Here is a 26,371-nt window from a genome sequence, read left to right as displayed (position 1 = left end):
GATTACCAAGAAGAACACATTTAAATTGTCTCTCTTGGACTTCTGCAATGAATTCACTTGGTTCTTTGCATGAGTGATCAGTTTAAAAATTCTCTAGACCTGTACAGTTGACTTCTCTGAAATGCGTCGTGAGAAATAAGATGTTGATCTGACAATAAAGTGAACTGCTGAAGTGGTTGCCACAAGGATACATCGAGCGCTTTACTAAAGACCGTGATTTAGTTTTTACTTTTTTCTTCAACCCTACTTTTTTGTTACTAGTAACTTTTAGGATCACTGATAAAGCAGTGAAACACAAGTCGCTTTGGCTTTAACACGAGGAAGGGATTCATAACAAAAAGCTAAATATAGTGATGGTCACTTTATATGTTGACCTGTTTGTTGATCTAAGTATTCTAATGACGACAAGTTATGCAAACTGGAGACTTCGGAATGTAAGCCGATCAAATAACGCTTCACAGAGCACATTCTTTTAAATTTTCAGTCCATTTACAATTTGGATTCACGGCATTAAGAACGAAGTGAACTTCAGAATTTTTGGGATGGTCTTAGATTCTGCGAAACAGGACAATTGTAAGTACAGTACATACATACATGTCCCTTTATCATTGCATAAATTGCATTTTTTTTGTCTTAGCACATTTAGGTCTAAGAAAATACGAATTAAAACAAACGTAGCAAGGAAAATGCCAAGGTTTACGAACTCGAGAAGATCTCGTGTGTCTTTGCAATCAAAACGAGAAATTCCGGCGAAGTCTTTGAATTCTCAGTGCCGTATAGAAGATCGATTTCTCTGTCGAAAAAGATCTGTCGAAGAAAATTGCCAGTCGTAGGTTCTAGTCGCTGCAAAACTTCTCATTATGCAAGCTCGCACTTTTTAACTGTTGGGCAATGGACATTTGATGATTTCCCGTAGCGAACAAACCGGCGAAGAAAACTCCGGCATTATAACTTGCTCAACAAGTTTTTTAGTAAAAAAGCAATGGATTGAAGTACGAATGGTTGTAATTACTGTAGTTAGTTTTGGTTGTGCCCTGATGTGACACGCAAATTCTCCTTACTGGTGTATATGTATTTCTTATAGTACGAACTGGGAGAATTTGTTTCAGTAACAAAATAATTGCGTCAATGACAATTCCTTATTTCAGCCGACCTGCTCGCTTGTTTATGCATTGTTGTTGTAAGGAAAGATTAAATCTGATCACTGAAAAGGCACTGAACAAAACGAAAATAGGTAAATTAATTGTAAGTATAAGTGCGAAACAGAAAGGTTACAATTCTTATGAAGCAAGGGCCGGAAATCGACATTATTGAAATGTTGTTTTTTGGGGGCGTGTTAATAAAAGCCACATAAAGCGATCAAAATCAAATCAAAAATATAGAAAGGGGAGAAAATGTAAGGAAAATCGATTCTTGTTCTGGCGGAATGTTAAATTTAGTGAAAGGAAATTTCAGAAGTCTACTTCAGTCTACATACAGTTCAAGTTGTCTTGTGGTCACCTCGTAATTTTTAAGCCATCATTTAAATATGTGCGGAGATCAGATAACCCGTCGCTCGTACATTTTCACTGTCATTTTCTATTGTTGAACTTATAATATGTAAGAGTATGTAACAAGGTGTGTTTAGAATTGTCACTACCTACTGAAACATTCCATTTTCTGAGTCAATTTCATTTCGTCAATGTAATTTACAGTTCGATACAGTGTGGTGTTCAAAAATGCAAAATATGCTTATAAAGTAGGCGCGATTGCCGCCGCTATCTCTCAACAAAAGCGGCTGGTAATCGAGGTTACCACACAGCAACAAGACACAAACTTAGAATTGAGGATAAATCTGTTTCAGGAAATTCAATCGGCACGGAATGATACACTGTAAGTGTTTGAAACACGTAAGGTATCACTTTTCCATGTAAACACAACAGAGAAACTTTTGTCACATGGACAACTTCGATTCAATGAGAAATTAAGATCACCCCTCACCCCATTTCAATGACAAAAAAAAGGCGCATTTTAGGTTTAGCTCTGTTTCATCGTTGATTTTTGATTCGGGGAGAGGGTGGTTTTTATTTCTTATTTTATTCTGACAAAGATTGTAATATGAAGAGTGTGTCCTCTTAGTTAAATATTACTTCATCTGCACTTTCCGTTTCCTTCGATCTGACGTTGAAGCTTTTTGATTTATTCACAGGTGTTTGGTAAATAAGAGAAAGAGGAAGTAGCGATTACTTTATGGTGCTGATTTGAGCCGAAATATCAGAAGGTAGTGCTAAACTTTTTTATTTGTTTAACATTGTGGTAACAGATTCATGCTTCGATTGCCTGAATAAATAGTTCGTCTGATGTTTGTTGTTAACACTGTAAGAAGTCTAAGGAAGAATCTACCTCTCCAAAGTGTCATTTACGAAGGTTATGTTAACGTCAATGTTCATTGGATTTTTATTGCAGATTTTGATTTTTTGAAGAAACAACAGGACAACAAATCAGCAGAACCAATTAAACAACAACGACAGCAGAGTCTGTTCCAGGTATTTTGCACATTTGTTGTTCAGAGGCATTTTAATCCTACTACTTTGCTTTCGCGCTCTCAAGTCTCACTGGTTTTCAAAAGATATTTATTTTGGTGTTGATCGCCGCACGGCACGATAACAATCAATCTATCATCTTACAAAATTGCACATCTTTTAACGTTTTCTTTTTTTTAGATTAAAATTTCACTGTTTTTCAGTCCCAACTTGCACCATTATGCAATGGACTTTCTCGCGCATATTTTAGTTGGTAATTTTCCGCAGTAAACAAACTGGCGAGAAAACCTCAGCCATTATAACTTGCTCACCAAGTCTTTAGTCAAAGAACAACAGGTAGAAGTGCTAATGGTTGTAATTGGTTTGGTCCTGATGTGACACACAAATTCTCTTAACTTGTGTATATCTGTTTCTACGAACTGAGGAATTCCTTTTAGAGACAAAAAAATGTGTTGATGGGTCTTAATGGCAATTCCTAATTTCATCCGACCTGCAGGCATAATTTTGCGTTGTTGTTGTGAGAAGGATTAGATCTGATTCCTGTAAGGCACTGAACGCAATTGTAAAACATGAATTTTTTAGAGGGTAGTATATCTGATGAACTAAAACCTCAGAAGGTTATGTAATTTCTGATTTTGGAATATGACAAAATAACATAGAAATCGGCAATACACTTCTTGGCAGCAAATGCTTTGCGGCCGAACTTCACGATAAAGCGAATAGCAATCCAAGCGATTTTGTTCCAAACAAGGTTTTCTTTCCAGTATAGCTAGGCAACTGGAAAGCTGCGAAAGTATACCGTTTGTCGCACAAAGGTCACTGTAAAAAAAAAAAAAAACGAAGCAATCTCCTTATGAAATTAAATCGTCGCGATTAAATACTTGGAACGTGTCCATTATTGATTTTGTTCCAAACAAGGTCTTCTTTCCAGTATAGCTAGGCAACTGGAAAACTACGAAAGTAGATCGTTTGTCGTACAAAGGTCACTGTAAAAGAAAAACGAAACAATCTCCTTATGATATTAAATCGTTGCGATTAAATACTTGGAACGTGTCCATTATTGCATCAGTGAACGTTCCACAGTCTCGTTCAAAACCATCAAATGTTTTTTTAGGCAGTCATACAATCACTGACATGCGCATTGTCCTTTGATTACCAGCATGAAAACATACAGATTATCTCCCTTGCACTTCTCCAATGAGTTCTTATAGTTCTTGGCATGGGTGATCAGTTTAAAAAATTCTCTAGACCAGTAAGCTTGACTTTACCGAGATATGTCGTGAGAAATAAGATGCTGATCTGCCTTTAAGGTGAAGACTGAAGCAGTTGCCACAAAAATAAACCGAGCGCTTTACTAAAGACAGTGTTGTAGTTTTTACTTTTTCTTCAAGCCTACTTTTCAGCTACAACGGTCCAGTAATTAATAAGAACGTAATGCATATATACATAAAGCAGTGAAAAAAAAATCATTAATTATAATTTTTTATATATATAGTTATTGGCTTGAACGGGAAGGGAGGTCAAAATGGAGAGCAGCTAAATGCATGTAGAGTGATGCTAGAACTTTGATCATCATTTCGTGTGTTGACCTTTCTGTTGATCCAAACATTCTGAGATGACAAGTCATTGAAATTTTAGACAGTTGGGAATGTGGACAGATCACGTCCTCAAATATCGCTTCACAGAGAACGTTCTAATTTTTAATCGCGTTTGCTTTACAATTTCGATTCACGGCATTACCCAAATAACGAAGTGAACTTTAGAATTTCTTGGATGGTCTTAGATTCCGCTATACAGGACAACTGTGAGTACAGTACATACAAGTTACTCATAGCACTATCATTGCAAATTAATTAAGTTTCGTTTAGCGCATCTTCATGTTAAGACAATTCAAGTGTGTATACGAACTCGAAAGATCCCGTGTCAGTCTCTGCAAACAGAACGAGAAATTTCCAAAGCCTTTGAATGTCAAATTTGCTGTACAAAAAATTGATTTTCCAGTCGGAAAGAGAACCGTCTGAGAAATTGCGAATTTTAGGCTTTGCCAGTTGCGGAACTCCTCATACAAGCTCACATTTTTCCCGCTATGGTGCAATAGACTTTGTCGTGCACATTTTGGTGATTTCCCGAAGCAAACATACCGGCGAAGAAAACTCCAGCATTGTAAATTGCTCACCGAGCAATAGATAGAAACAATAGATAAAAGCAATAGATAGAAGTACGAACAGTTGTAATTAGTTAGTTCCCGTTCTGCCCTGATTTGACACAAATTCTCCCCAGTAGTGTATATGTACTTCTTATAGTACGAGCTGGGAGAATTGGTTTCAGTAACAAAATAATTGCGTCGATGCAAATTCCTTATTTTATCGGACCTGCACGCTTCTTTTTGCATTGTTGTTGTAAGGAGAGATTAGATCTGATCACCGTAAGGTATTGAACAAAACGAAAAAAGGTTAATTAATTGTAAATAAGTGGAAAACACAAAGTTTACAATTCGTATCAAGCAAGGCCCGGAAATCAACATTCTTCAAATGAGAGGTCGCCGGCCAGAGCCATAGCATTTTTTTTTTTTTCGCTTTTTAACAAAAAGTACATAAAGCAATGAAAATCAAATAAAAAATGACAGTAAAGGGAGAAAAGATAATGGAAATCGATTCTTGTTGTGACGGGATGCTAAATTTAGTGAGGAGAAATTCTAGATGTCTTCCAAGTTCAAGTTGACCTTTTATTATGTTTATGTCTTGTGCTTGCCTTGTGATTTCTAAGCCATCTTTGTGAACATGTTTGGAGATCAGATAACACGTTTCTCGGACGTTTATGTTTAAAACTTTTACTTCAGTTGTTGAACTACGGCATTATAACTTGTTCACCAAGTTTTTTAGTCAAAGAGCAATGGATCGAAGGACGAATGGTTGTAATTAGTCAGATTTGGTTCTGCCCTGACGCGACACGCAAATTCTCCTTACTGGTGTATATGCATTTCTTATAGTACGAACTGGGAGAATTTGTCTCAGTAACAAAATAATTGCGTCAATGGCAATTCCTTATTTCAGCCGACCTGCTCGCCTACTTGTGCGTTGCTGTTGTAAGGAGAGATTAGATCTGATCACTGTAAGGCACTCAACAAAACGAAAATAGGTCAATTAATTGTCGGTAAGTGCAAAACAGAAAGTTTGCAATTTTTATGAAGCAAGGGCCGAAAATCGACATTCTTGAAATGGTGTTGTGTTTTTGAGGCGTATTAATAAAGCCACATAGAGCAATGAAAATTCAATTAAAAATATAGAAAGGGGAGAAAATATAAGGGAAATCGATTCTTGTTGTGACGGAATGTTAAATTTAATCAAGGGAAATTCTAGAAGTCTTCTTCATTCTAGTTCAAATTGAACCCTTTTTTCTATTATGTTTATGTCTTGTTGTCATCTCGTGATTTCTAAGCCATCATTGTCAATATGTGTGGAGATCAGATAACCCGCGGCTCGCACATTTTTACTTTCATTTTCTATTACTGAACTTATAATATGTAAGAGAGCGTGTGTTTTAGAATTGTTACTTCCTACTGAAAGATTACATTTTCTGGGTCAATTTCATTTTGCCAATGTGATTTACACTGTGATCTTAAAAAATGCAAAATATGCTTACAGAGTAGGCGCGAATGCCGCCGTTATCTCGAGACCGGTCTATGAACTACACAGCGACAAGACACAAACTTAGAGATGAAGGTAAATCTGTTTCAGGAAATTCAATTGGCATCGAATGATACACTGTAAGTGTTTGAAACACGTAAGGTAATCACGGCGGCAAGTCACTTTTCTATATAAACAGAACAGAGAAACGATTGTCACAGTGTTACTAAGGGGAAAATTAACAATCGTGGACAACTTAAGTGAGAAATTAAGACCACCCGTCCTTTCTTTTTTTCAATGAGAAAAAAATGGCGCATTTTAGGTCTAGCTCCGCCTCATCATTGAGTTTTGATTCGGGGAGAGGAGTGGTTTTATTTATTTTATTCTGACTAAGACTGTAGTATGAAGAGTGTGTTACTCTTAGTTCAATACTGCTTTATCCGCACTTTCTGTTTCCTTCGTAGTTTCCAGTTCGTAGTAACAATGTGGTAACAGATTCACGTTTCGATTGCCTGAATAAATAGTTCGTCTGATGTTTGTTGTTAATACTGTTAAAAGTCTAAGGAAAAAACGACTTATCCAAAGTAGGAAGGTTGTATTAACGTCAATGTTCATTGGATTGTTATATTAGCTTATACTGCAGATTTTGATAATTTGAAGAAACAGCAGGACAACAAATCAGCAAAACCACCTAAACAGCTACGACATCTGAATCTGTTCCAGGTATTTTGTACATTTGTTGTTTATAGGCATTTTAATCCTACTACTTTGCTTTCGCGCACTCATGTCTCGCTGGCTGCCTTGTTTTGGGTTTAGCGCCAGTTCATCATTGATTCGGGGGGAGGGGTAGTTTTATTTCGTATTTTATTCCGACCAAGATTGTAGTATAAAGAGTGTGTTACTCTCAGTTAAGTATTGCTTCATCAGCACTTTCCGTTTCCTTCGATATGTTGTTGAAGCTTTCTGATTTATTTACAGGTGTTTGGTTAAGAAGAGAAAGGAGAAAGTGGCGATTCCTTTGTGATACTGATTTGAGACGAAACATCAGAAGGTAGAAACGTTTTTATTTGTTTAACAATGTGGTAGCAGATTCACATTTCGATTGCTGAATAAATAGTTCGTGACCTCTGATGTTTGTTATTATCACTGTAAAAAGTTTCAGGAAAAATCTACTTCTCCAAAGTGTCATTTAGGTAGGTTCTGTTAACGTCAATTTTAATTGGATTGTTATTGCAGATTTTGATCATTTGAAGAAACCACAGGACAACAAATCAGCAAAACCAAGTCTGTTCCAGGTATTATGCACATTTGTTGTTCAGAGGCATTTTAATTCTACTACTTTGCTTTCGCGCTCTCTAGTCTCACTGGCTTTCAAAAGATATTTATTTTGGTCTTGATCGCCTCACGGCACGAAAACAATCAATCAGTAATCTTACAAATTGCACATTTTTTAATCTTTGCTTTTTTTTAGATTAAAATTTCTCTGTTCTTCAGTCCCAACTTGCACTATTATGCAATGGACTTTGTCGCGCATATTTTGGTTGGTAATTTCCCGCAGTAAACAAACCGGCGAAAAAACCTCCGGCATTGCAACTTGCTCACCAAGTTTTTTAGTCAAAGAACAACAGTTAGAAGTGCTAATGGTTGTAATTGGTTGCTTTTGATAAGGTCCTGATGTGACACACAAATTCTCCTAACTGGTGTATATCTGTTTCTACGAACTGAGGAAATTTCTTTTAAAGACAAAAAAACGTGTTGATGGGTCTTGATGGCAATTCCTTATTTCACTTTGGTTTCCCGAATGTGTAAGGCGATGCTGCTCGCGTAATCCCCGCAAATAGTCATCCGTCCACCGTCGGCACATCGCGTCTTTACACCGCTTGAGGTACTTCGCGCGCTTACTGAGGTCTGGGGACTCTAGCTGATGGTGCTCCAACTGCGGTAGGAAGTTTGGTGGTCCGAACAGCAGCGAGCTAGGGGTGAGAACTGGCTGTTGTGGATCATCCTCCACGTAGCTTAGGGGACGGTTGTTGGGTGCGACTTCTACGTCTAATAAAACGTCCAGCAGCTCTGCCCATGTCAGTAAGCCACCACCGATGGACTTATACAGCGCTCGTTTAACCAGTCCGATTAGGCGTTCGAACTGTCCTCCCCACCAGGGAGCGCTGCTTAGGTTGAATTGCCACATTATTCTGTGCTTCGCAAGGTAATCGTGAACTTTCTCGTCACTCATAATGGTCTTGAGAAGGTTCGCGGCGCCAACAAACGTTTTCCCATTGTCGGAGTAGACCTTTTCTGGACGTCCCCGGTGTGCGATGAACCTCTTCAAACTGGTAATGAATTCTGCGGTCTCCATGTTTGGCAGCAACTCTAAATAGATTCCCCGTGTTAGACTACAAGCGTAGAGTACAATGTACGCCTTGCCTTCGTTCTTCTTTCCCTTTCGGTACTTCAGAGAGCCGGCGAAGTCGACACCGATCACTTGAAATGCTGCTCTTCCTTCAGTTCGATCTCTCGGTAAATTCCCAGGAGGTGGCCTTTTTATTGCGACTGCCTGGAGCCTTTTGCATCCATAGCATTTCTTAATCACCTTCTTCCCTAGTCGTCTAAGTCTCGGTACCCAGTACCGTTCGCGCACTTTTGTTAGAGTGTGGCCTGATGAGAAAACATTGTTGGTTTCTCCGTGAAGGGGTGACTGTCCGGGAGATAAATGGGATAATCTCCCTGGATTCTCCCGCGACACTCTAGTAGTCCGTCTTGTCTCTCTTGTAGGTTCAGCTGCAGTCGATCTTCTTCAAATTTCTTCCTTCCCTTCGCGTTGTTTTGAGCACGTGCCACTCAGAAAAGTGTTTGCCTCTCTATCTCGTCAGTCGTGAGGGGTCCATTTGTCCTTTGCTCCTTGCGTTTGCGGGTGTGGTTTACAAAAGGCGAAATCCAGGCACAAACTCTCAATACTTTCCACAGAGCAAACTTCTCTGGCAGTCCGTCAAACTTATCTGTCACTTCTCGGGCTCCGGCAAATACTTCCCGGGTCACTTTTGCCTCTGCTTAGCTTTCAGGAGTGCTGTTCGTGACGTTGTCGCATGGCGAGCTTTCTATCACTGCTAACCATTTAGGTCCTCTCCACCATAGCTCCTCTCCTTGCACACTTCCACCACGACTTCCCAGATCTGCAGGGTTCTCTTGACTCGTCGCGTGACACCATTGTACGTTTGAATGTTGTTGGATCTTGCTAATCCGGTTGCTGAGAAACTGTTTGTAATTTCCAGCTCCTCGTATCCAGTGCAAGGCGACTGTACTGTCCAGCCAACAGTACATTTCACTGACAGAAAAGCCCTCCAGCGCGTCTTTTGTGTTGGTTATCAGATTAATCGCCACATGACCAGAAACCAGCTCCAGTCGGAGGATGTTCAGGCCTTGCTTTGCCAGTCTCGCATTCGCAGTTACGAGGCCCACGTTGACCCCAGATGGTTGTGTGACTACATCATACAAGGCAGCTGAAACCGCTCTACCACTCGCGTCACCAAAACAGTGCAGGTCGATGTTGGTATTTTCTCTCTTTCCGCCGTGAGAGGCCTGGGCACGGTTATGCTTGGAGGTAAACTTTCTTCCCATCGTGACAGCTGCTTGACTAGTTCTTCTGGTAGTTCTCCGTCCCATGCTATCTTCAGTTCACAGGCCTTGCGGTAAGGCAGTTTCCCACTCAGTGTTGTGGGCGAGGCGAACCCGAGGGGGTCGTAAACTTTGGCCAGCTTCGTCAGTAAGTTTCTCTTGGTGGGCTGGACACGTTTTGCGGGGAACTTGACTTCGATAGGGTCCTTTTCTTTATCCCATGGAACTCCACGGAGCGCCCCCTTGTCCCTCTGGGGAACGCCTAATTGCTGTTTTGCATAGGTCTCTTGCGTCTCACTGATCTGATTTGCACTCAATGCGTCTAGCTCCGCGGCGTTTGAGTGCCATTTGTGAAGTGTGAGTCCCCCTTGAGCAAATACTTCGGTTGACGTCTCTTTCACTTGTATAGCGGCCTCCACAGTAGGACCACCATTGATCAAATCGTCAACGCACAAACTCTTCTCAAGATCGTTCACAATCTCTGGGTAGGCTTTGCGACAGTTCTCTAAGTGTTGCTTTATGACTCCCCCTAGCAGAAATGGCGATGACGAAAGTCCGAACAGAGCTCTCGTAAATCGCAAAGTTTCCACCTGCTTCGTCTCAATGTCAGCAATCCAGTGGAATCGCATGGCATCACGGTCCTGCATGCGGATCCTGACTTGCAAGAAGGCTTGCTTCATGTCTCCTGTTGTAAGAACCGGGTGAAATCTTGCTCGCACCAGCACTGACCACAGTTGATTTTGAAGGGGCGGACCTGCATGAGGGCAATCATTGAGCGAGGGTGCTTTGTCATACGCCCGAGCTGAAGCATCATAGACGATACGAAGCTTCGTACCTTCAGCGCTTTCTCTGATCACGGGTTTGTGTGGTATGTAAAACTCTCGTCCCACAACCTGCTCTTTGGCTGGCTCTACGATTCCCTCAACAAGTTGCTCTGTAATGATAGCATCATACTGCTCTAAAAGACCCTGATTCTCCAGTTTTGGAACGGTATTTTCCAGTCGTTTCAAACTTCCTCCCTTGCTGTTGGGTAGGGGAGGGTGGTTTTCTTTCCAGGGCGGACCAGTTTCGTGCCAGCCGTCCGCGCTTCGAGTTAACTGCTCCTTGAACTCTTAGTACACGTTTGCTTGATCACCGATTGCTGTGTCTTGTATTTCGAGCACGTCTAGTTTGCAAAGCTGTTGGTAGTCTGCTACTGCTGTTTGCGTTAGAAGCATACTAGAGATGTCCACTTCCTTCCCAGGCGACATAATTGTCCAGCCAAATTTCGTTAACTTCGCCAAAGGCTCTCCAGGACTTCCTATTTTTGGTCTGGTCTCTGTCCTCATTGTGGCATAGTCGCCCACGCCCAGTATAATGTGAACTGGAAGTTCGGGCTGTCATCTCGATCTGTCATCTGTATGCCTGTAAGGTGGAGGTACTTTTGGATAACTTCAGCGTATTTTGGGTTTTCAAGTGATAACAAAGACCCACGATCCACTTTCGTGACTTCAGTTTCCAACCGGAAATTTCCTTCGAGGCTGTCAATCGTCACTCCATAAACCCCGATGGCCTTGTTGACTGATCCCAGCATCATTTCTATGCGCTTGAATTCTTCCCGAAGTAGTCTGATCCGGAGATGGTCTAAAATGGCATTTGATTCTATTAACCTCGACCACAACAACAGGATAAATGACCTTGCCTGTTCTCTTGTCATGTGCTGTCAAAAATCTTCCGACACTCGCGTTGTTTGTCTGGTCACAAATCGATGTGCGAGGCTATCTTTAAAACGAGGAACGGGGAATCGGGGAATGGAAACGGGGAACGGGGAACGGGGAACGGGAAACGGGAAACGGGGAATCTTTAAAATGGGGAATCTTTAAAAGCGGGAATCTTTAAAATGAGGAATCTTTAAAAGCGGGAATCTTTAAAAAGTGGGAATCTTTAAAACGGGGAATCTTTAAAAGCGGAAATCTTTAAAATGGGGAATCTTTAAAAGCGGGAATCTTTAAAACGGGGAATCTTTAAAAGCGGGAATCTTTAAAATGGGGAATCTTTAAAAGGGGGAATCTTTAAAATCGGGAATCTTTGAAAGCGGGAATCTTTAAAACGGGGAATCTTTAAAAGCGGGAATCTTTAAAATAGGGAATCTTTAAAAGCGAGAATCTTTAAAACGGGGAATTTTTAAAAGCGGGAATCTTTAAAATAGGGAATCTTTAAAAGCGAAAATCTTTAAAACGGGGAATTTTTAAAAGCGGGAATCTTTAAAATGGGGAATCTTTTTTAAGCGGGAATCTTCAAAAGCGGGTGATTTCTTGTCAACCACTGTTTCGACTTTCCGTCCTTGTTCCTGGTTTTTGTGATAAAAAAGGCTCCAAACGACCCCTCCCCTGTCACATCTTGTTCGCCGAGATCATTTCACTTTAAGTGTGGAAGACCTTCAAAGCGACCGATTCTTTCTTCTTTAGAGTGAATGCAATGGGTACTTTGAAATTGTCTTCGCATGACTGCATGGCGTAGAAAGAGGTATCATTAAGCACACAATGACGGATTATACACGAAATTCGCCGTCACATCGTTCGGGCATCGTGCATCGAATTACTTTATTGCTGGTTTTCAGTTTCACGCCGTTCAAAATAAATCAAAATCAAAATCAAAACAGTTCAAATGATAAAGTCCAGAATCTTGAAGAGAATGAAGGTAAATATGCAAAGACTTTCGCCAAGATTCAGGTCACAGCAATGTTTCTTACGCAAGATATGCGGAGAATTTTTTTACCCAAATTTATAGAGATTTTGATGGAGGCGCCATGCTGGCGCCCATCCGGATGGCGGCTGGAACCCAACAGAAACATTTGTCGCTGAGTTTTGCTACAAAAGCGTGAATTTATCTCTTCAGGAACGCAAAAACATTTTAAAAATAATACTTTTTCTAATACATGAACTGTTTAGATAGCCAAATTCCCCGAAATAAGTCACTCTTTTAACCAACATGACAGCTTTCTTGCCCGTCATGTAAATGCCGCGTCACGCAAAAGCTTAGAAATTTAAGCGTAGTCTATTACAAATTCAAGAACCCACTTGAAGCAAAAATGTGTAGAAATATTAGTTTTCAGCTGCTCTTACACATCATGAAAGTAAAATCTCAGGATGATTAATAGTTTTGTAGTTTGAATTTTAGCGACGTCATGTGAAAACCAGATTTAGGGGACTGTTGATTTATCGATTAAACAACCAAAAACGATTTTTCCCTGCCATATATTTGTCGTTAAGTCGTAAGTCCTTCCATTAGCACATGATAAGGCTACGACAAATATCCATCGCAGCGAAACTCAATTTAAAAACGTCACAGTCCGGAGTTAAGATCGATTCAGGCGGTTCGATTCTTTGGTCGGTGGGTCTAGCGGATCTCAAAGAGTGACAATCGAGATTTGAACCGCTCCACTATCCCGCTAAACCGATGTGCTTTAATAGCGTGCAATATAATTACAATGAATAAACTCCACAACTCTCTCTGTACCTGTTGAGTTGATACATGTGACAGAATAAATAGCTTCCGGTGGGAAACTGAGAGATTCTCGTTCACTTTTCAGTAAAGATTAACGCTATTAAATATTCCCCATTTTAAAGATTCCCCGTTTTAAAGATTCCCGCTTTTAAAGATTACCCATTTTAAAGATTCCCGCTTTTAAAGATTCCCCGTTTTAAAGATTCCCGCTTTTAAAGATTCCCCGTTTTAAAGATTCCCGCTTTTAAAGATTCCCCCATTTTAAAGATTCCCGCTTTTAAAGATTCCCCGTTTTAAAGATTCCCGCTTTAAAAGACTCCCCATTTTAGAGATTCCCGCTTTTAAAGATTCCCCGTTTTAAAGATTCCCCGTTTTAAAGATTCCCGCTTTTAAAGATTCCCCATTTTATAGATTCCCCGTTCCCCGTTCCCCATTCCGCATTCCCATTACCCATTCCTATTCCCCATTCCTATTCCCCCATTTCCCGTTCCCCGTTTTAAAGATAGCCGATGTGCGATGTTTGCGTTGACAGTTGCGACATCCACGGCTTCTACAGCTTTCAGCTCTGTGTCTGTCACCGGTGCAATTAAAGCATAATTGCTATTGGCTGAGGATCTTTTCGCGGTCTCCAACTGCGATAACTTTGGGACAATTTGCTGAAAAGTGACCGGTCTTATCACAGTAGACACACCCATGCGTCCGTCTTCCAACATCCTGTCAGGTCTAATAGGATCTCCGGCGCAAAAACCCGTCATTCTTATCATTCTTTCTTTTGGGTTGTAGGTTGGCTCTCTTGGTTGGATCTCGCCTTCGCTCGCTTCAGTTACTGAATTGATGTCCTTCCCACGTTTAATCGCTTGCAGTATCTGTCTAAAATCCCACTCCTGCCACTGTTCATGGTCCCGCACTAAGTCACACTTAATCCCTTTCAGTTCGTCTAGCACAACTCTAACATTCCCTGCAACATCACGCAACTTCCCAGGCGTTTCTAAACTTTGCACGTTATACAAAAGGCGTTTGCAAAACTCCTCTACCTCCATTGGATTTTCTCTCATGATAGTTGGCAGGCCCATGATGTTGTTAACGTACGCATTAACAATTTCCGAGGTTTTCCTATACTCTGACTGAAGGATGTTTTTGTCCCTTTCGTAACCCTCGGTACTGAACGGAAGCCCATCAATATCTGCTATTACTTGCGGCTGGAGAAATACTTTTAAGTAAGCAAATTTCGTGACTGGCGCTAAATTCGTTGACTCGATTTCCGCGCAGAATTTATTCCAAAATGACAGCCATTGTTCATATGTTCCATCGTACTTAGTAATTGATAGCTTTGGCAGCTTTGCGGGCGAACCACTCGACTCCCTTGGTTCCATTTTCTTAGTTCTGCAGACTTCTCGTATTTTAGCTTCATTTCCAACTTTTCTTTTTCGAATTGGAGTTCTTTTTTTCTCTTTCCTTTTCTAGTAAAGCTTTCTTAGCCAATTCCAATTGCTGTCTCGATTCACTTAAATGTCTTCCCAGATATTCAATCTCCGCGTCTACGCCCTCAATTTTCGTATCTATTTCATTCCTTCAAGTACATACCTCATCCATCGACTCACCGCCTTCCAGTTTCTTTTCTTCAATCTTCCCCTTGACTACATCCACCTCCTTATCCAGCACCACCAGTGCCTCGCGATGCCTCTCAATAGTCGCGGTGCTTCCCTTCTCAACGATGTCTTAAGCCTTGTTTCGCTGGAATTCCAGAAGTTGAAGTTTCGTAGCAATCTCTTAAAGAAGTGTATCCATTCTTGTGGTCCCGTTAGTCTCGTCGGAGGTGCCACTTAGTGTTGGAAATCACCAGTTCACCCAACACTAATCTCGTCTCAAAATCTTTTATTCGTCACAAAGCTCACCAAAAGTCTCAACCGTCACCGAGCACGTTTTTTCTACTCTGAGTAACAGATTATTCCTTATTGTAAATGTATTCTATGTTCACGTGATCAACTTGTCGCTCAAGCTTAGTTACATTAATCTGTTTGGTTGTTGATTACTGTCATGGTCCTTGTCACAATATGAATTTCCTTTTTGTCACGCACCTATGAGTAACGCAGCTATGAATTTTTAACAAACGCAATTATCAAACATGAATTTTTTAGAGTGTAGTATATCTGATGAACTAAAACCTGAGAGGGATATGTAATTTCTTATTTTGGAATATGACATCACACGTACATAAAAAATCTTCCCGGCCGCGAATGCCTTGCGGCCGAACTTCACGATAAAGCCAATAACAATCCAAACGATTTTGTTCCAAACAAGGTTTTCTTTCCATCTTTTATAGCTAGGCAAGTGGAAAACTACGAAAGTAGATGTTTGTCGTTCAAAGGTCACTGTAAAAGAAAAAAACGAAACAATCTCCTCAGTTATTCAATTAAATCGTCGCGATAAATACTTGGAACGGGTCCTTTATGGAGTGTGTTCGCGTGACATCGTCAAAGCCACTAAAGGTTTATCCTCATCAGGCATAAGAGGTACTCAATTTATATCTGTTTACAACTTTCCAGCTCAATAGCGTCCTTCGTTTGGAAACCAGCGCATTTTAAATTTCGGAGTTATGGCGGTGCATGACATGAAGCTAAGATCGCGTTTGTCGAAAACTATACACTTATCTCGTGATTTTTAGCCATTTTAGGAGTTAAGGTATTAGGAGAAGTGCTTGTGTAAATGTTTTTTGGTTCGGTTCAGATAATCAGTCGTCTAGATAGCCAAAGTAAGTTCCAGATGTTTACACTATTTTCCGGCCGCCATATTCAGTTGGAGGACTGAGGAGGTCCTCCAACATGGCTGCTGCATGCTAGGCTCTATAATGTTGCGTGGAACATTTCGACGAACATATCAACTTTGGGACGACGCACACGCATTAAACTTGGAGAACTGTCTTCTTTATTTATCGTCTACAATATCACAATTTCTTAACTTTAATTTATCCAGTGAATGGCTCTTGATTTTATCTTTTATTGCGTGGTAATGCACACTCTCTGTAAGTGAAAAAAATATCCTTAAAGTAATGGGCGTGGCCTGCAGATCACGTCGTCACTGATGTTACTGATCATGAAAAGGTTAAAACACATGAAATAACCCTGAACTAACTAAAAATGACAACGTTACATGAGAATACATTTTCCTTGGCAACGGCTTAAAAAGACCCGTTAAAGCTTGTTAATAGGCCCTTTAACCCTCAGTTTAGCACTTAAGTTGTACTAAATAAGATGAAGTCCGCCTCGATGAATCATTCGTCCTCTGTCATCTTTATATTCACAGGCAAAAACACAAGCACCGAGAAAACTTTGTCCAGAGGGCCGGAGAAAACGTTTCTAGAATAAACGGCCCATTCTCTGCTCTGCATAAATCTTGGTAACCAGAACCTAATGGTATAGCAATGGAGTATACCCCAGAACAATTGAACTATTTCCGAATTTGCTACGTCGCTTTTAACTTGGTTCCAGAAGGACTACGAAAACTCCTCAAGCAAGAATGGGAATTCCTATACCAAACAACACTTGGAGAATGGAAAGACACGCCAAAGAATGGTTTGGACTTTTTTAACAAGGAGTCTAGAAAAAGCCGTTCGAAGAATTCGCGCTATCTGGCGACTATACAGAACGGAAACACGGCAGAATGGGACTGTAGTTGTTTGTTTTTCGCGATCCTGTACTCAGATAGCATTGGAACAACGCTGAGTGCAGCCATCAAGAAAGAAGTTGATGATCTTCGTCAAGTCAGAAATGACATTGCTCATATCAGCGAAGCGAAACTTACTGATGCTGAATTCACTGGTTATGTCGGAAGGGTGTTGTTGGCGTTCAACTCTCTGAGTCTTCCGATCAGTGATATAGAGGCGGTTAAAAACCAGACAAATTTTCCCACAGCAGAAGTAAGCAACTTTGAGGCACAGGTTGCTAATCTCCAGTCAGAATTGAAAGAAGTCAAATCTGATTTACAAGTTGCACAAGACACGATACAAAAAAAAGAAGAGCAGGTTGAATGTCTTACGCAAGAGATTAATTCCAAAGTCGAGTCTTTCTGCAATCTCACTCCCAAGCCATCTCACCAAATTATCAGACGTTCAAATGACGTCTCAAGGATTATGACAAAAATGCAAGAGCTGGATGATGGAAGTAACAGAGCAGTCAGTACAATTTATTTATCAGGAAATCCTGGATGTGGCAAAACTCAAATTGCTCGTCAAATTGGAGAAGAGTTCTTCAAAATAGGATCAGGTGAAAGTGAAGGCTTAATATTCGTCGCAACCCTGAATGCCGAAACCCTTGAAACGCTGGCTGATTCCTACTTCAATCTGGCTCAACATGTGGGAATTCCCAATTACAGCTACACCAGCCTGGCTACCACGAAAGCAATCAGCCGTGAGGAAAAAATTCAGCATCTCCGGTGTTTAATTCTGCCAAAGTTTAAACAGTTCTCAAAGTGGTTAATAATAGCAGACAACGTTGTTGACCTGTCCTCAATTTGTAAGTACCTACCTCAGACTGCCAGTGAAGAGTGGGGCCATGGTCATGTGCTGATTACAACTCAAGATACCAGTGCAATTCCTCCAAATGCTCCCCATACTTACCATGAGTCACTCAGTGCAGGAATGCAGCCCGGAAACGCAGTAGAGCTTTTGGAACAAGTGTCGCAAATTTCCAATGACGAGCTAGTTCAAAAGGTTGCTAAGGTTCTCGAGTATCAGCCGCTTGCCTTAGCAGCCGCTGCATTTTACGTACAATTTGTGAGTCATGGTTCTCCAAGCTATGGCTGGACAAACTACTTGGAAAGACTTACTGGAGGCGGTCGGGAAGTAACAGAAGAACCCCTCGCTGATAGGAATCCAGTCTATTCAAAAACAATGACTGCAGCAATAAAACTGGCATTAGAGAGCATTTTGAAAAGCGATGACGTTCTCCGACAGACATTTCTCTTTTTCTCCCTATGTGATTCGGAACCTCTCCCAATTCAAACAGCTGTCAACTTTGTCAGTGTTCGCACTTCCGGACAGACTGACGAGTTAATCAAAACAAAGATTTTAAACTCCTCCTTGATTGTGGTTTTACACGGTAACGATAAGGCACCCGGTTATTTAAGAGTGCATAGCGTTGTTCATCAAGTACTCAGGAAAATGTCACTGATGGAGGTCACAGAGAAATATGAGTGTTTATCTGTAGCAGTTCAGGTTTTTCACTCCCTTATTGAGTCGGAGCACCATGGTTTATATAAAAGTGGGGACGTTTGCGTATTGCTTCGTCGGACTACAAGTCATTGCAAAGCGTTGTACGAAATTCTTACAAACACTTTTTCTGCTAACGTTTTTTGGATAAAGAAGTTAGAACACTTCATTTCTCCTGAGAATGTCGTTTCGTGGCTTAGTTCAACTGCGTCTGTGTTTTTTCACCTTAGTAATTCATCCAGTGCAATTCTGTTTTCAAAATCGGCCCTTGATCTTGTTCAATATATAAGTGGCACACGAGAGGGCGACATCATTAAAGCAACTGTCTTTAAAACCCACGGGTTAACATTATCAATGACATGCCAGTACAAATCATCAATATCTTACCACGAGGAGGCTACCAAGATCTACCGAGCAATTTACGGTGAGCATCATTTGAACGTAGCATCAAGCTATAACAACTTGGGAACTGTTTATCAACATCTTGGAAAGTACAACGAAGCAATAGAATACCACGAGAACGCACTGATCATCACCAAAAAGATTCTCGGCGAGGAACATGCTGACGTCGCAGCAAGCTATAACAACTTGGGAAATGTTTATCAAGATCTTGGACAGTACAATGAAGCAAAAGAATACCACGAGAACGCACTGATCATCAGGAAAAAGATTCTCGGCGAGGAACATGCTTACGTCGCAGCAAGCTATAACAACTTGGGAAGTGTTTATCAAGATCTTGGACAGTACAATGAAGCAAAAGAATACCACGAGAACGCACTGATCATCATGAAAAAGATTCTCGGCGAGGAACATGCTGACGTCGCAGAAAGCTATAACAACTTGGGAACTGTTTATCAAGATCTTGGACAGTACAATGAAGCAAAAGAATACCACGAGAACGCACTGATCATCAGGAAAAAGATTCTCGGCGAGGAACATGCTAAAGTCGCAGCAAGCTATAACAACTTGGGAACTGTTTATCAAGATCTTGGACAGTACAATGAAGCAAAAGAATACCACGAGAACGCACTGATCATCATGAAAAAGATTCTCGGCGAGGAACATGCTAAAGTCGCAGCAAGCTATAACAACTTGGGAAATGTTTATCAAGATCTTGGACAGTACAATGAAGCAAAAGAATACCACGAGAACGCACTGATCATCAGGAAAAAGATTCTCGGCGAGGAACATGCTAAAGTCGCAGCAAGCTATAACAACTTGGGAACTGTTTATCGCAATCTTGGACAGTACAATAAAACAAAAGAATACCACGAGAACGCACTGATCATCAGGAAAAAGATTCTCGGCGAGGAACATGCTGACGTCGCAGCAAGCTATAACAACTTGGGAAATGTTTATCAAGATCTTGGACAGTACAATGAAGCAAAAGAATACCACGAGAACGCACTGATCATCAGCAAAAAAATTCTCGGCGAAGAACATGCTGACGTCGCAGCAAGCTATGACAACTTGGGAACTGTTTACCAAGATCTTGGACAGTACAATAAAGCAAAAGAATACCACGAGAGCGCAGTGATCATGAGGAAAAAGATTCTCGGCGAGGAACATGCTAACGTCGCAGCAAGCTATGACAACTTGGGAACTGTTTATCAACATCTTGGACAGTACAATGAAGCAAAAGAATACCACGAGAACGCACTGATCATCAGGAAAAAGATTCTCGGCGAGGAACATGCTAAAGTCGCAGCAAGCTATAACAACTTGGGAACTGTTTATCAAGTTCTTGGACAGTACAATGAAGCAAAAGAATACCACGAGAACGCACTGATCATCAGGAAAAAGATTCTCGGCGAGGAACATGCTGACGTCGCCGCAAGCTATAACAACTTGGGAACTGTTTATCGCAATCTTGGACAGTACAATGAAGCAAAAGAATACCACGAGAACGCACTGATCATCAGCAAAAAGATTCTCGGCGAGGAACATGCTGACGTCGCAGCAAGCTATAACAACTTGGGAAATGTTTATCAAGATCTTGGACAGTACAATGAAGCAAAAGAATACCACGAGAACGCACTGATCATCAGCAAAAAGATTCTCGGCGAGGAACATGCGGACGTCGCAGCAAGCTATAACAACTTGGGAACTGTTTACCAAGATCTTGGACAGTACAATGAAGCAAAAGAATACCACGAGAACGCACTGATCATCAGGAAAAAGATTCTCGGCGAGGAACATGCGGACGTCGCAGCAAGCTATAACAACTTGGGAACTGTTTACCAAGATCTTGGACAGTACAATGAAGCAAAAGAATACCACGAGAACGCACTGATCATCAGCAAAAAGATTCTCGGCGAGGAACATGCTTACGTCGCAGCAAGCTATAACAACTTGGGAAATGTTTATCAAGATCTTGGACAGTACAATGAAGCAAAAGAATACCACGAGAACGCACTGATCATCAGCAAAAAGATTCTCGGCGAGGAACATGCGGACGTCGCAGCAAGCTATAACAACTTGGGAACTGTTTACCAAGATCTTGGACAGTACAATGAAGCAAAAGAATACCACGAGAACGCACTGATCATCAGGAAAAAGATTCTCGGCGAGGAACATGCGGACGTCGCAGCAAGCTATAACAACTTGGGAACTGTTTACCAAGATCTTGGACAGTACAATGAAGCAAAAGAATACCACGAGAACGCACTGATCATCAGCAAAAAGATTCTCGGCGAGGAACATGCTTACGTCGCAGCAAGCTATAACAACTTGGGAAATGTTTATCGCAATCTTGGACAGTACAATGAAGCAAAAGAATACCACGAGAACGCACTGATCATCAGCAAAAAGATTCTCGGCGAGGAACATGCGGACGTCGCAGCAAGCTATAACAACTTGGGAACTGTTTACCAAGATCTTGGACAGTACAATGAAGCAAAAGAATACCACGAGAACGCACTGATCATCAGCAAAAAGATTCTCGGCGAGGAACATGCTGACGTCGCAGCAAGCTATAACAACTTGGGAAATGTTTATCGCAATCTTGGACAGTACAATAAAGCAAAAGAATACCACGAGAACGCACTGATCATCAGGAAAAAGATTCTCGGCGAGGAACATGCTAAAGTCGCAGCAAGCTATGACAACTTGGGAACTGTTTATCAACATCTTGGACAGTACAATGAAGCAAAAGAATACCACGAGAACGCACTGATCATCAGGAAAAAGATTCTCGGCGAGGAACATGCTGACGTCGCAGCAAGCTATAACAACTTGGGAAATGTTTATCAAGATCTTGGACAGTACAATGAAGCAAAAGAATACTACGAGAACGCACTGATCATCAGGAAAAAGATTCTCGGCGAGGAACATGCTGACGTCGCAGCAAGCTATAACAACTTGGGAAGTGTTTATCAAGATCTTGGACAGTACAATGAAGCAAAAGAATACCACGAGAACGCACTGATCATCATTAAAAAGACTCTCGGCGAGGAACATGCTTAGGTCGCAGCAAGCTATAACAACTTGGGATATGTTTATGGCAATCTTGGACAGTACAATGAAGCAAAAGAATACCACGAGAACGCACTGATCATCAGGAAAAAGATTCTCGGCGAGGAACATGCGGACGTCGCAGCAAGCTATAACAACTTGGGAAATGTTTATCAAGATCTTGGACAGTACAATGAAGCAAAAGAATACCACGAGAACGCACTGATCATCAGGAAAAAGATTCTCGGCGAGGAACATGCTAATGTCGCAGCAAGCTATAACAACTTGGGAATTGTTTATGGCAATCTTGGACAGTACAATGAAGTAAAAGAATACCACGAGAAGGCACTGATCATCAAGAAAAATATTTCCGGCGAGGAAAATACTGATGTCGCACGTTTGAGCAACTTGAGAAGCCTTTTTCAAGAGGTTGCACAGGTTTCTGGCGAGGAGCTTTCTCAGGTATCTGCGAATCATTGCAGCTTGAAAAGTGACGATGACAAATGACAGCGGAATCAAACAAGGACGAAACTTTGTATTTTATTTTAGAAAATAGCCCAAAGAAAACACGCGGGCTGATTGGGTTGAGATCTTGTTTCTATTACTCTGTAGCAACACAGAAACGTTTACAGCGTCACGTTGCTCGTTATTTTGTTTGTGCTATTTTCTAGAAAAAAAGATAGAAAACATTTTCTGTCGAGGACCTATCGGCTAATAGTTTCCCTACAGAAATTTGATGTTCTTAAAAAATAAAAATTTGCGCGAGAAGCGAAGCTTTGAGGGCAAATATGCTAGTTTTTAGAACATCAAATTTCCAAGGGGCAACTATCAGACTGATAGTTCCGAGACATAAACACTCTTATTGTCTTTATCGTTCACCACTAAATTTTCTTCCGCGCGCCAGTTCAAAAATCATATTAAATCATTTTCAACTTTTGAGATGATGAAAGGTGGTGCAAGGCGTGAAAGCCAAATGGAAAATTTGAAAAAGAAAAAAGGTAAACTGGGTTTAACCTGCGATCAAGCGTTCTTTTTGTAATTTTTTTTTTTCTGCGAACAGGGGAAGAAGATAAAAGAACGCCTAATACATCTGCTTCACGAGTCGCCTGCCGCCCCTTCGTTGCTTTAATAGCTGGCAACAGCAATGTTATCTTGTGTCATGCTGTAAGTGTAAGCCAATCAAATTTTACCGGAAATTCATGGGGCCGGTTGGAAGTGCGAAAGAGACAAATCGCAATGTACATGTTTTCTTACCAGGCAAGGGGAATAGCAAGTTGAAATGTCTCTTAATTCCGTTAAGAAACAAAAAGCTCGGTGGGACATCAGAACCTTTTCATCGAAATTAATTAAAAGAGCGGGAATAAAGATTACAACAGATATACTCCTGGTGACTCCTTGCAACTGCGTCAACTGCACATGTTTTTGACACTTTCGGGGTCATTATTAATATATGAAGCTATTGCTTTTGCTCCGGATTCTGAACTACGAGCAGACGATTCGCGAAGTAATTGTATCAGGCGTTGTTTTTTCTCCTTCCCCCTGCTGTTTATAAAGAACGCCTGATCGCAGGTTAAATTTCCTCTTTCAATTTTCTTTTTCTAAAAGCCCGCTTGTTAAAAGAAAAATTTCAAGAGCGAGTACTATGCATCCGGGTAATTTCCTCGGATGGGCGTCATGGACAGATAGTGTTTCTCCGCCGATGCACACTATGATGTCACGTGATCAATTTAATTCAATAAGAATGAGAGAAAATTTAGTTGTGAACTATAAAACCAAGAAATTTTTTCTGTAAGCAAGCGGGTTATTGAAAGATTGATTAATCTTAACTTTTTGGGTTTTGTCTGTTTTCTTTTCCAAAATTTTACATCTGGCTTTCACGTCTTTGATCTAAAAGAGTTGAAAATAATTCAAAAAGAGAAAGTCAAGAAGTTGCAAGTGTAATTTGTTTTTATAAAATTTCTTAAGTGCACTGAACTGCATCATCTTCTCCTTTGTCATTGTAAATAATATCCTGAAATTAATATTATTTATTATCGAAATCATATCACGCCGTAAAATTTCCATATAGACCGGTTTTCGTAAAACTAAAACCACAGTTATCACTCAAGTCAATCACAAGGGTACGGACAATTCAGTGAACCAATCAGAACTACGAACTAAATACATGTAGCTGACACAAAGCACGAGAAAACGAGAGCCGGTGAGCTACGATTGGTTTTGTTGTAACGTTTTATTAGGTGAAGAAAGGGCGCCAGTGTTTTGAGCCAATCCTATAACGTAGTAATGCAAAAGCAACTGCTTTTCAACAGTTGGATGAAAACCGCTCTAAAGGGCGCCAGTGTTTTGAGCCAATCCCATAACGTAGTAATGCAAAAGCAACTGCTTTTCAACAGTTGGATGAAAACCGCTCTAAAGTGTCCAATACTTTCCGAGCTAAGCTTAGAGACAATTTATAATTGATATTCACGTTTTGCTTGAAAAGATACCACATGGTATCTCCAGCCGAGGAAGACATACACTTTCGGACATGTTTTACTTTTTCTATTCTGTTTGGACAACTGTAAATATAAAGATACATTTTTTGTCCAATAAACTGTATTGTAACCGTTTAAATTCTCCAGTAGCCTTTTATTCGACTCGAAGGTATGGATTGGATCTCGCTTGGAATGAATGTAGGTGAAAATCACTAAGAACTCTTAAGTTCCGTAAATTGATGGACATCTTGTTTCTCTTAACCCTGTTTAGCCGGTGGAGTGGGTGAGGGGGGTGGGGTGGGGGGGAACTCGTAGTGTGTGCCCTCGACGATGTCAAATTTTTTCAAATTAAACAGTATTGAGGCTGCAGCAGTCAAACTTTGTGACCCTCCCTAAAAAGTTAATTTGCATATTTATTGGCTCGTTTGGGGGAGAGGTGGGAAAAAACTGTCCATTCCTCTCACAGCCCCAGTAGCCTTTTATGCGCCTGGAAACTGTTGATTGTTATAAAGAGTCTGGTCACCCAGGCTGGATCTCGCTGGCAATGAATCTGGGTGAAAATCACTGAGAACTCTTTAGTTCTGGGATGAGTTTAGGTGATGAGAATAAGCAAGCTCATCAACAAAGGAATATCGTCATTGATACCCTGACAAATTCTTATAACTTCTTTAAATTTTGCGCATAAAGGAAGCGATTATTTTTTTTATGAGATAGGGGGCGGTAGGAATTTGGAAAGGGCGCATACCAAAAGATATGATTTCAAAGAGGGTCGCCCAAAGAACATGGTGTTTATGGAGCTCGCGCTAATAAATTAATATTAAGTGCACTGACAGCATCCATAATGGGGGCAAAACATTCTACCAGAAAGCCTTAAATCTCTCTGAAGTTATTATGATTTTTAATGTCTCCGGGCAAACATGACCGCAGACATCTCTAGTTTGTTAGGTACCTAACCGCATCAACTCGACCCCACCAGACTGTTTGGTTGTAAATTCAGTCAACCTGGGTCCCAATATAGAAACACTTCCCATCGATAAACAATCCAATCAATGCAGTTGCAACATTCTTTTGCTATTATTATGTTGAGCTTGACAAGTTTAAGAGAAGCAGAAGAGCTCCCAACAACATGGATATCCTGACTGCACTTTATTTGCAATGGCTCATTACCACCTTATATAGAACTTTTCCCAAGGAACAACAAATACGAACGCGTGTTGGATGGGAAGAAAACCTGAGCTATTTCACAACTTACTGCGCCTTTCAAGAACATGCGGACTTAAAAATTCAAAGGTCAACCGACAACTGCGTTTTTCGCTATCGTCAATCAAATGTTCGGCGGAGGCTTCCAGCTTCCGATTTCTGCTGAGCGTGCGGTAATCAAATTAAATCGCTGAGCACGGTTCAGACAACGAAACAGTGCTCGGCAGTAGTCGGAAGCTGGGAGGAGCCACGAACATTTGATTGGCGGTAGCGAAAAACGCATTTGTCGGTTGAGCTTTGAATTTTAGAGTCCGCATGGTATTGAAAGGCGCAGTAACAAATTGCAGAACAAAACCCTCGTATGTCACACTCGCAGTCACGCTCGCACGTTGACTTGTTTCACGTTCATCCCCATGAATTTTCAAGGAAAAGATAGACTGCTGGCAGTCTACCAGTGATAGGGCATTTGATTAATTGTTATGGTGCCGACTGAAAAAGAGTGGTAATGTTTATTGATCGATTTGAGTTTCTGAAAAATGCTGGAAACCGCTGTAAGTGAGGGTAAGAATGAAACTTGCGGTAATTTTGCAGTGAAATAGGTATTATTACTCCGTAAAAGTAATCTTACACCAGCTGACGTGAAAACAAAATCGTGCAAGCTGAAAAAGTCAAACCCCCTCTCCCCTCCCCTTATCTTATACTTTATCCCCTATTAATATAGGCGTGAGGTTATCAGCGAAAACCGGCATAGAACTATTTGTTTACAACAACTTCGATAAAGCAGCTCAAGTG

General features: G+C 40.9%; 2 protein-coding genes and 2 pseudogenes across 2 annotated transcripts; 1 reads left to right on the top strand and 3 right to left on the bottom strand.

The window, feature by feature from the left end:
- On the top strand, positions 1-24,518 carry LOC149107098 (uncharacterized). The gene is made up of 7 exons (XM_089296795.1): positions 1-573; positions 2,189-2,260; positions 2,446-2,525; positions 6,780-6,871; positions 7,127-7,199; positions 7,385-7,443; positions 16,550-24,518. The coding sequence occupies exon 7, from the start codon at positions 16,668-16,670 to the stop codon at positions 21,915-21,917; it is 5,250 nt and encodes a 1,749-aa protein (XP_089152921.1). The 5' UTR covers positions 1-573; positions 2,189-2,260; positions 2,446-2,525; positions 6,780-6,871; positions 7,127-7,199; positions 7,385-7,443; positions 16,550-16,667; the 3' UTR covers positions 21,918-24,518.
- Positions 7,863-8,947, bottom strand: LOC149107101 (uncharacterized). The gene has a single exon (XM_089297111.1). The coding sequence runs from the start codon at positions 8,502-8,504 to the stop codon at positions 7,863-7,865; it is 642 nt and encodes a 213-aa protein (XP_089153237.1). The 5' UTR covers positions 8,505-8,947.
- Positions 9,628-11,336, bottom strand: LOC149107100 (uncharacterized; annotated as a pseudogene).
- Positions 13,847-14,673, bottom strand: LOC149107099 (uncharacterized; annotated as a pseudogene).
- Positions 24,519-26,371: the final 1,853 nt, after the last annotated feature.

This window comes from Orbicella faveolata, unplaced genomic scaffold, assembly GCF_042242905.1.
Source record: "Orbicella faveolata isolate gen_17 unplaced genomic scaffold, um_ofav_v1 contig_27, whole genome shotgun sequence".
In the NCBI taxonomy this organism is placed as follows: Eukaryota; Metazoa; Cnidaria; class Anthozoa; order Scleractinia; family Merulinidae; genus Orbicella; species Orbicella faveolata.
Note: the sequence above shows the minus strand (reverse complement) of the source record. Positions and strands in the feature narration are given on the sequence as shown.

Excerpts from the sequence above, each read along its gene's own strand:
- LOC149107101 (XM_089297111.1), bottom strand. The coding sequence starts at position 8,504 with ATGGAGACCGCAGAATTCATTACCAGTTTGAAGAGGTTCATCGCACAC.
- LOC149107098 (XM_089296795.1), top strand. The coding sequence starts at position 16,668 with ATGGAGTATACCCCAGAACAATTGAACTATTTCCGAATTTGCTACGTC.